At 36.0% G+C, this 12040-nt stretch overlaps 1 protein-coding gene across 1 annotated transcript; it reads right to left on the reverse strand.

Moving 5' to 3' along the window:
* Positions 1-10866: 10866 nt before the first annotated feature.
* LOC109021643 lies at positions 10867-11787 on the reverse strand. The gene has a single exon (XM_019004324.2). It carries the CDS (start codon positions 11785-11787, stop codon positions 10867-10869), a length of 921 nt encoding a protein of 306 aa, XP_018859869.2.
* Between the last annotated feature and the right edge of the window lie 253 nt (positions 11788-12040).

A 12040-nucleotide genomic window follows, 5' to 3' on the forward strand; every position in this document is an offset into this window, starting at 1 on the left:
GCGATAAACAATTTATGGTGTAATATTATTTGTGTTGGAGTGATGAACAAATCTCAATCGATATTATTTTAACGATGATGTGGTTGTGACATATGCATATTGTTCTTAATGGGCAAGTAATGCATAGACCATTGGTTCTATTATTATTAGTTTCCCCGACTAATACCTTTTACTTTCCATTGTGAATTTTATACACACATGTGCTTAGCATACGAGGACACAAGGTTCATACGTTATGTTAAGTAATGTAGCCCATTTGGTTTGCATCCCAAGTATCGTGGTTCCTCGCTAAACCACAACCGAGGGTCGAGGGTGTCACAAATATCATACTAGATGGAATGACGAACCAAGAAAGCATAGCCTTGGGTGAGCAAGATGATGAGTGAGCAGGGCAATAGCGAGCAAGGTCGAGGGCTAGCAAGATGATAAGCGACTAGGGGAATGGTGAGCATGGCATTGAGCGAGCAAGATCGAAGGCAAGCAGGGGATAGGAGAGCACAACATTGGAAGAACAGGGTCAAGGGCGAGCAAGATGATATGTGAGCAGGAAATTAGGTGCGTATAGCATTAGGCAAGCAAGATGGAGGCTGAGTAAGATGATATGCGAGTAGAGGATAGGTGACCACAAGATTGGGTTGGGAAGGATTTTGCTAGCTTTGTACAGGGCGACATGTCAGTGGAGTAGTACGCCACGAAATTTATGGAGCTGAGAAGGTTTGTCCCGCATCACATTTCCATAGAGAAGATGCGAGCTAAGAACTTCCAAGAAGGATTGTAACCACAAATCTGGACTCAAGTGGCGTGCCTGTAGATTCAGAATTTTCAGAGGCTAGTGGAAGTAGATCCCTCATCGAGCTGGAACAATGCAACTTGACTGCCTTGTTAATGGGACAGAAACGAAGAACTTAAACTGGGGAAGAAACCAATTATGGATCGCCCAAGAATATTATGGCTAGCTCAAGGATGCGCCCATTAGTGACCTTGGGAAGTCGCATGGATGGTTAGACACCTTTAAGCAATTGATGCAACAAGTCTCATGAGGAATAGTGTTGGCTAGGTGCGACCACGTCTTTTAGATGTGGGCAGTCTGGGCACATCGTCGAAGCAAGGGAAGAGACCTGTGACACTTGCAGGCTCCATTTGGGATCAAACAGACTCTGGAGCATCACGACATTGAACACAAGGTTACCTGCCCCATTCATGACAGATAAAGATGCAATGCACCTAGCACAATAAGCAATATACCCAACATATAATTTGTTTTCTTTAGTTAAACAATCACTATACCAAATACTATATCCCAAAATATCATATGATTCATAACTTTATGATGAAATGATAAACTGTAATGATACAAAGCTTGTCCGTCATAACTAAGTACTGAAGACAACGCTCCTTAAGTACAATATTAAAAGCATAACTACTAAACTAGCTCGCTGAGCCACTCGCTCAACTCGGCTAAGATAGCCTTGATCTTATCTAAAAATTAGAGAATTGAAGTGATGAGCTCCTCGTCGTTGCATCGTAGCCTAATCAACCTCATCCAGTTGATCCTCAACTGGCTTTCCACGCCCTGATATATGATCTACCATTCTGGAGGGAAATGGTAGTTGGGACTACCAAGTGAGATTTGATTATAAATCTCAACAAGTTAGCAACCAACTTAAACTAGCACTATACAAAATGCATGCATGATATGTGCTGACATAACTTGAAAGCTGACATGGACTAAGCTGACATGAACTGAAATTAACATGAACCAAACTTTGTTAATAAAATATACAACATTGTAAGATCCTGACAATCAGAATGATTTTGCCAGTTGTTTCGTCAAGAGTATTTGAACAATCATAATGATTCTACCCAATGTATTCCATTAGAGATACTAAAAAAATCAAAATGATTACGCTATGAGTTTTTAATAGAGATACCTGACAATAAGAATGATTACGCCAAGAGTACTGTGTAATAGTTTTAATGAAAATATTCTGACAACCATAATGATTCTGACATGAGCATTTTAGTATAGGTACTCTAACAATCAAGATAATTACGCTAGAAGTACCTTGTATGAATTATCAGTAGAGATACTCGGACAATCATAGTAATTACGCCACGAGTATCTCATTCATGACTGATTGAGAAAATACTTCTTGATGGATTCGTGTGACTCATGACATGTATCCATTGCGTGTAACTGATAACTATGTAACTGATGACATGATATTCATGGCATGTAATAGATAAACACGTAACAGACATCATGGCGTGGCATGTGATGGATAAATGTGTAACAATTAACAATGACATGGCATTCGTGACATGTAACTGATAGACATGTACTTGAAATAAATCATGGCATGGCATATCAGAACATTCACAATAAGCATAAATGACAATAATATGAAAATTCTAACTTACCATCGCACATACAAAAATATACAAGAAGTTAGAGGCTAACTTACTAGTACATAAACATGTACTTAAAATAAATCAAGGGATGACATATTAAAACATTTATAATAAGCATAATGAAGATGAAAAATAAATTATTATCACCACACATACATTAATGTCTTGAATGTAAGTTAAAGGCTATCTTATAGTGATTGTAGTGTAACATACGTAAAAGTAGGGGGAAAATAATGAATGTAGTGGCAGCAACTCAGCCCATGGTATTTGGTTGTTATTGCCAAGAGGGGAGGTGGTTTGGCCTCCCATTAACTACTATTTGGGCTAACAATGGCAGCCATAGTACACCTAGGGAAGTGTGTGAACTTCCTCAAGAAGCCATGTTTGGATGGTGCTTTTCGGTGGGCCTTAATCGATTGGTGCTCATTTTGGGGTATAAAGTGGGTTTGGTTTGGAGTTCCGTTTTCCAACAAGTCTAAATCCAAATCTTCTTGGCCCAATGAAATTACCAAAATATAAAAGAATAAATGAGGGTGTAATAAAATGAATTTGAGTAGTTAATAGCATGTGAATGTGATTTAATCAAGTGACTAATCACTTAAGCTAAAACTAGAAAGATAGTATTTTGGGTAACCATTTGGGAAAACCTTTCAGAGTTTCGGCTTCCACCATGGTTTTGGGGGTTTCAATTGGATCTCAATGGTTTGGGGTTTCACTTGGGTTGAAACTCTCTTTGGTTTGCTACAAAGTGCTTGGTTGGATGGAATAATCTTTAGCTTAGTTAGCATGGTCACATTCATCTAAGACTAATGGCACAAATTGTTTCTCAATCTCATACTCCTAAATACCTTAAATAAATAAAATAGCGCTTCTGTCACCATAGCGGGTAAGAAACTAACTATGCTAACAAACTAAAACCTAAACGATTGCATGATCTATGAAACATTTCCGTGGTTTTCACGACGTTCTTAGAGTCTAAAGAAATTCATCCCACGGGTAAGATGCTATGGAAGATGAGGACTTTTCACCCTATGACAGGTGAGCAAGGATTGTGTTGACTGTACTCAAGCGAGAACGAAGAACTGAAAAAGTTGGTGGTTTTGGAAAAGAACGATTTGCAGCAAAGGGGGAGCTACAGGTGAAGGAGAGTAACGTTCAAAGGACAAATACTGGTCAAGGACAAGACCAATATGGATATTCTTCGAGATTATGCAAAGATGCTTAGAGGTAGTAGGTGTCGTATGTAGAGGCCCATACTCCATAAGAGACATCACGTTTGGAGTAAGCTTGCGGAGAAAAAAATTACGGGCCAATAGGCCATATCGTCTAGTTTCAGAGATATGGTCCAGTGCCACGTGGGAGATCCTTATTAAGGGAAGGACTGCGGGATTGGACCCAAGGCAAGCCATAGGAACGTAAGTGCCTTGGCCCATTAGTCATTTGGCCTCTACAATTCTTCAAGTCAAGAGGGTAAATGGACGGTTGAGATCAAATGTCTCCTATTTAAGCATCATATCAATAGTCATAAGGATGTCAGAAGGATGCCTGACGGTCTCACCCTATAAAAGTCTTTGGAATGGGAAAAATCTCATGTTTGAGATCCTGAAGTGTCTGATCTTCTTTGGAGTCAGTGTTTTCAAAGAAAGCAAGTGACTTCAAGCATGCAATGGGAACAACAGCGCCAACACCACGATAGTATTTTATTATTTCTTCTGACACCTCATAATTTTCACTTGGGATTTGGCAAACTCTAAAGCATTGGGACATGTAACACAAGGTTACATGCCCCTATTCATGACAAATAAAGATACAATGCATGTAGCATGCATCTAGTAATATGCAATATTCACAGTGAATAATTTTTTTCTTGAGCAATACTATGTACCAGATATGACATATCCCAAAATGACATAAGTGTACCTCAAAATCATATAATAACATACGTTCAAAAGTTACAATGCTTGTAAAAAAGAACTATAACAGCATGAGTACTGGAGACAACCCTCATTAAGTATATTAATAAGCTATCATAACTGCTAGGCTAGCGCGATGAGTAGCTCACGCAACTCTAATAAGATATCCATAATCCTATCTAAAAATTGGTGCATCGAAGTGATGAGCTCCTCGTTGTCACATCGTGGCCTAGTTGACCTTGTCCATGGGATCCTCTACTGATTCTCCAGATCTTAATATATGATCTACCATTCCGAGGGGAATGGTAGTTGGGACTATCAAGTGAGATTTGATTACAAATTTCAGCAAATTAACTACCAACTTAAACTAGCAATATATAGATGCATGCATGTTAGTAAAAAGATATGAATACTGACGTGAACATGAATAACGTGTCGTGTTGACAAATGAGCTGCATGGACTGAACTGACATGAACAATAACAAACTTCAACTGAACGGACAAGAACTATAATTAACTTGAACGTGAATTAAACATGACATGGACTGAAAACTAAACATGAACTTGGAATCTTGTTCCATAAAAAAATTGGTTAATTAAACATGATATGCGCTAAATACGTGGCTAAACACAAACGTGACATGACATGAATGAACTGAACTTAGCATGAACTAAAATTGACATGAATGTGATATGAATTGAAAATACTTGACATGAATTGAAACGACATGTACGTGAAATGCCCTCACAATTAGAATGATTTCGCCAGTTGTTTTATCAGAAATAAATGAACAATCATAATGATTCCGCCCAACATATTTTGTCAGAAATCATCAAACATCCATAATGATTACACCATGAGTATTTCAATGAAGATACCCTAATAATCAAAATGATTATATTAGGAGTATCTAGTAATAATTTTAATGAAAATATTCTGACAATCATAATGATTACGCCATGAGGATTTTAGTAGAAGTACTCTAATAATCAGATTGGTTATGTCAGAAGTACCTTGCTTGATTTATCAATGAAGATACTCGAACAATCATAGTGATTATGCTACAAGTATTCCATATATGACTGATTGGAAAAATATTTCTTGATGGACTTGTTTGACTCATGACATGGCGTAATGTGACGTGACATGTTTGTGTGACTAATTACATGGTATAACATGGCGTGTAAAAGATAAACATGTACTGAAAAATAAATCATGACATGACATAACATAACGTGTAACAGATAGACATGTAATAGAAATAAATCATGGCATAGACATGGTATAACATAACATAATATTTATAATAAGCATAATATATGTGAATGATGGTTTCTTACAACAAAACAAACAAATATCCTGAAAGTAAGTTATAGGCCAACTTACAATGATTGTAGGGAGTAGACTGAAATGAGATAATTCTAAGGATTATAATATCCCATTAAATGCTTAAAAAAATAAAACTTACTGACTTATGAAAAAATTACCATTTTGCCCCTCTATATGTGAGAGAATGATAATTTTGCCCTTAAATTAAGGGTTTCACATACGGACTCCAAATTCTTCCAAAATTTATATTGTTCATGTAAATTTTTTCCTAAGTCAAAATATGAAATCATAAAATTTAAAGCATAACAGAAATATAAACCAACCAATGGTCGAAAAGTACTTACGGTAAAAGTCATGATTTTTGTTGCAATTATTTCCAACTTCAAACCGTATACTCAGATCGATTTATGAAACATTAAAACTTATATCCTATGTTTTAAAATCATGCTAAGACCATAAAACATACACTTCAAAAAATAAAAAAAAAATACACAATCCTCATAAGAAAAGTGTCAAATAGTTTGGATCCCAAACTCATCTCAACTCATCTCAACTCATCTCAACTCATCATTACAACTTTTTCAAATCCCAACACAAAATATAATAAACAATTCAACTTTTTCAAATTTCAAAATAATAATAATATTAAAAAGTAATATTCTAACAATATTTTATCATCTCAACTCAACTCACTTTAACATCCAAACCTTAGAACAACTCCTTCATGAACTTGATCTAGAAAAAAACTATATGTCATGTAATCAAGTCCTAAACATGATCCTATCAATAGATCCAAAAATCATATGGCAAAAATTTCAAAAAAAGTTCAAGCAACCCAAAAGCTTCAACATTTAGCCATACCTGAACCTTTTCATACAAAACGTGCTTCCAATAATTATTCAAACCAACTCTTTTAAAAAACAACCTTTTAACATATAAATGAAAGTCTTAACAACATCATATAAGAATAGGGGTGAATTTGGTTCGGTCCTGTTGGTCCATAGGGGGTTTTTGGGACTAGACTAGACCCCTTCAGTCCAGGAATTTCCCACTCTGGACCGAACTGAACTCCCATATGAATTGGACCAAATCGGAACCATTTGGTCTGATTGGTCTATCAGTCTGTTCAGTCCGACCCAACTGACATTACTAGTCAAATTTTGGCCCAAGTCTTGACTTTTATCCCATTTTTAACCTAGAAACATACAAAAAATAGAAAAAAAAAAATTGGAAAAGGATGCCATATGCCAATAACATCCAAACTCTAAATAAAAGAAAAATATAGAAAATAGGGAAAAAAAAAAATTATCTATATCCATCCAAAAAGGTTATCAATCATACTAATAAAATTAAAAACAAAAAACAGATAAATTTTTTTTTTTAAAAAAACTCCCTAATTATCCAAACTCCAAATAAAAGGAAAAAAAAAGTTAAAAAACCAAAAGAAGTAAAGGAAATGAAACATAAAAATTATTACAATTTATAATCCATGCATCTAGCCATAACCAACTTACTTATAAAATAATATTACAAATTACTAGATAGTAATTAAAAAAAGAAATGCCACAACTCAAACGCCAAGTCTCCCAGTCCAAAACTCCAAGTCTCCACAACTTTACTGCAAAAATATAGCAAACAAATAATAAATAACTTAGTTTAAAGTTTTTTTTATGCTAACGAAAATAACTAGTTTAGTAGTATATTTTTCTCACCTCATTCATCTTCTTTGGGAGTAGACATTGTCACTACAACATAATTGTTTTTTAGTGATGGTTGGTAAATTGTGATAGTCCCCAAACCTTCACTAAACCCAAATCTTCACTAAAAAGCATTTTCCATGGCGGTTTCTGGAAACTGTCACTAAAGATATATGAGATTTTTTTGACGTTCGAACGGAGGGGAAATTTATGTTCAAATGTCACATATACGTTCGAACATTGAGGCTACTTTTGTGCGAACGTGAAATGTTTTGGCGCCAACGTTTGAACGTTAGTAATTAACGTTCAAACGTTAACTGTAAATTTAAATTAGATATGACTCTAATTTAAAAACTATGTGGTTTTTATAGTGCATAATTTGTGAACAAGTTTAAAAAATTTTAATATATATTTATATATACACAATTTGTAATATATAATTATATATTTATATATAAATATATATTTATGTTTATATATATATATTTGTATTTATGTTTATATATATTTGAAGTGTAGTGATTTAGTATTAAAGTTGAAAAATCTAACATTAAAGAAGATTGAGAATTGAAATTAAAAAATAATTGATATATTAAATAATATTGTTCCTTACATATATTAAAAGTAAAATACAAAATATGATAGAATTTCCTAAACAACACTCAGACGAACACGTTGTTCACGAAATTCGTACTCTGTATCTCCTCAGTCAAGTTATCAACCTTCTCATTGAGGATATATATACGATGGGCTATCTCGGTGACAGACTCCTCTATAGCCACAATCTGTCGATTGATATACGTAATCAGCTATTAGATCACTGCATCAGCCTAAGTAGGCTGTGCATCTCCAGCAGATGTACTCGTCAGCTGTTGACTACTACTCCCCACACTGGGCCCTGGCTGCGTTAGAAGAACTAGATCTGCTCCAGGGGTGGCTAACGTCGAGGATACCCCCTTGCCTGTCCAATGCTACGTCAATGCGTGCTCATGTCGAGGGGGCTCATTTTATCTGTGACCCACTCCTCCGGCTAGACTGGCACTCCTGAGCAAGTAATAGTCTGCTGATGATGACACCGTATGAGAGGTTGTTCGTGGAGATGATGCTCGCCTCGTAACAGATCCTCTCAAAGATGTGCAGTGGCAAATCGATGGGATCTCCACGTGCCACTCTTATAAATAATTGTGCTCGAATCTGACTAAATGTGGTCTTATGTGCTACAGGATCCAGCTTTGTTGCAACAATAAGCTGCAACATGCGGAAGAAAGGTAGCAAATGTATTTGGTTGAAGGTGTTCTTCCTCTCGATCTGCATGCGGTCTCTCTAGGTGAGGATGCAGAAATCCTTGTCTCGGCCATGATCCTGAGCGTCACAGTCAGTACCCTCGACCTCTGACCGGTCTGCATTTATGGCTGATGATGGCTCAATTGGGCCAGTAGATGATGCAGAAGTGCCTACATCTACATAAAGTGTGTTGTGTGCAGATGTAGATGTGCAAACCACGGTTGTGTTGCCAGTTTGAGAGTCAACGTAGTCGATGTCTCAACTACTTGACGAATCCCGAGGACCTCGACAATGACATTTGGTAAAATCTCAAACGAAACAATGCGTACAGTCACAGTGTGAAAGGATGCGTCCTGAGACATGGAGTGCATCCTCATATAGAACTCCTGAACCATTGAGGTGTATACCTTCAACCTTAATGTACAGATATTTCCCAAGCCTCTATTGATGAAGACATCTCTGAGTTTCGTTTGCTCCCATCTAAGCTTGTCGAACTCGTTGATCAAGACTTCTCGCTCCACCATAACAGTACGAGCCCCGATCCGAGCAGTGTCCTGAGTGGCTCCTGCCCTCCCCCGTTTCCTGATATGCAAGGGATGAGCCATATCATGAAAATAGAAAAGGAAAAAAAATTATTAATACTATTGATGCATCTTTCATATTAATTTTAAACTGCTCCACATTAACGTTCGAACATAATATAACAAATGTTCGAACGTTCAGATAAAACGTTCGCACGTATGTGTTTAACGTTCAAACATAACAATTAACGGTCGAATGTATAATATACACATTCGAACGTTAAGGGCATAACGGCTAAGAATTTTGAAATGTGGTATGTTCAAACATATGTGTTTTACGTTCGAACATAAAGTATACACGTTTGAACGTGGAAGGCAAAACGACGAAGAAATTGAAAAGTTGAATGTTAGCATTTAACGTTCGAACGTAAATGCTACGAAAAGTAATATTCGAATGTACAAAATATACGTTCAAACGTAGAAGACATAACGGCTATGTACTTGAAACGTTGTATGTTTGAACGTTATGACACAGAATGGCTGAGTTGATTAAGCCATTCTCGAAAATCATGTACCACAGTTCTAAGTGGCCAAATGTCACCATAGAAATGAAGTATACATTTCAAAAAAATTTTCTACGGTGACCATTTGGCCAATGATAATCCGTGGTGGCCGGAAAATGGAATTGAAGATCCAGCCACTACTAACGTTCGATTTACAAGTTTCCTACCAAATCTTTAAAAAAAACATGTAAGCGGATAAAAGAGGGATGCCTATATCCTTTTGCAACAGCTGTGGCGGGGTTTGAACGCGGTGGTGATTGTTTAGTGGTGGCGTGCAACGGTGGAGAAATAACGGTAATGACGTGAAAATGACGTTTCCCCGTTTCGGTTTTGGGCTTATATACACGAAACGTTTGAACATCATTCTGAGTAACGTTCGAATGTGGAAGTAAACGTTCGAACGTGAAAAAATATTACGTTCGAACGTTTCACGATTGAATTTTTAAAAATATATTAAATATAATAATGTTATATATTATAATGTATACTATAACATATATCATACTATATCTAATATTATATTATAATATATATTGTATTGTATAGTATATATATATATATAGTATATAGTATATATATAGTGTATTATATATATAATGTATTATAGAGTATATTATATATGTAACGTATATTATATATAGTTAATATATAATATAAAATATTATATTTTATAGTACATATTATTAATTTCAAATTTATTAAAAATAATAAAAATTAATTCTCAATAATTGATATTAGATTTTAAGAATATATTATGTTCTTAATAAGTTGTCTAAAATAACATTACATCAAACACATCCTCTTTGATAATATCCCAGTAAGACATATAAAAACCTGAACCAAAACCATCAGGCCCCGGGCTACTATTCTTTGGAATAGAAAAAACAGCTTGTTTCACTTCCAATTCTAAAGGTCCCGCGCATAACCAAAGATTTTCTTCATCTGAAATTTTCTTCTCGATAAGCCTCGACAAGTCGCAATGTTCCATCGCAGAGACATTACGGAAAAAAACCACCGCCTCCTCACGAACCTCTTCAGCAGTATTCAAAACTCTCCCATCGGCAAGGACCATTTTATTGATATGCCCCTTGTTACACCTCTGGTTAATAACCGAATGAAAAAACTTCAAATTTTGATCTCCCTCAGTCAACCAATTCTTTTTAGCAATTTGGCCAAGACGAGAAGCTTCTCTTTTCTCCCATATTTCAATCTCGGTCTTAGTAGCCACAAAATCATCCTCAATCTCCTCAGAAAAACCAGATTGAAGCTGGCTTCCAAGAAATCTAACCTCTCTTCCAGTGCATGAATATTCACATCCACCCTACCAAAAACATTTTTATTCCAAGCACGAAGCGCTATCTTGGTTCTTTTCAAATGAACAGAAAGCTTTAGAAGACCAGACACTGCATCCTGCTGGTTCCAAGCTTCCTTCACACACATAATAAACCCATCATGTGAGCACCACATATTCAAAAAACGAAATGGAGAAGGGCCATAGGAAATAGGTAGTTGATCAGAGAAAACAACCATCGGACAATGATCAGAAGATTTACAGCTCAAATAATTGAAATGAGCTGAAGGAAATAGACTGGCAAAAAAATTATTCATGAGCACTCTGTCTAAGTTTGCCCAACTTTTGGACACTCCCCCATGTCCATTACACCACGACATGCGCTGACCAGAACTAGATGTCTCTAACAGACCACAACGATCAATACAATCATTGAACTCTAACATCGAAATAAAAGGCCGAGGGTTCCCACCAACTCTTTCCGAATCCCTACGAATAACATTAAAATCACCCAAAACTAACCATGGCTGATCCAAATCTGTCCACTCTTCTAAATCATGCCAAAGTTCTCTTCTATCAACATATGAGCATTTAGCATAGACAAAAGTAACAAAAACGCAGTGAACATCCCACTTGAACCAACCAGACACAGTTTGGGTCGTACAACGCACCATTTCAAAAATATTAGGAATATTCCAGAACACCCATAACTTTCCACCTTGATTAGCATTTGAAGCATAGTGATTAAAATCCAAAAAATACCCAAGAGAAGCCATACGAGTATCATCAATAAAAGGTTCCAAAATAGCAAATAAAGAAACCTTAAATTTAAAAAGGAGCTTCTTCAATCTTCCTCTTGAATTGCCCAGCCCTCTAATATTCCAGAAAAAATATTATCAGTCATAGATTCAACTTTTGGGAGCGGGTATGAACCCGTTGTGATTTTCTCAGAGCCTTATCCTCCTTCAGATTTGGTATCTCATTTACTGTAATATGATCTGCATCCGACTCATAACATTTTTCTTTTCC

Source organism: Juglans regia, chromosome 1, assembly GCF_001411555.2.
Source record: "Juglans regia cultivar Chandler chromosome 1, Walnut 2.0, whole genome shotgun sequence".
Taxonomy (NCBI): Eukaryota; Viridiplantae; Streptophyta; class Magnoliopsida; order Fagales; family Juglandaceae; genus Juglans; species Juglans regia.

What these genes read in the sequence shown, in the direction of transcription:
- LOC109021643 (XM_019004324.2), bottom strand. Translation starts at nt 11,787, where the DNA reads ATGGCTTCTCTTGGGTATTTTTTGGATTTTAATCACTATGCTTCAAAT.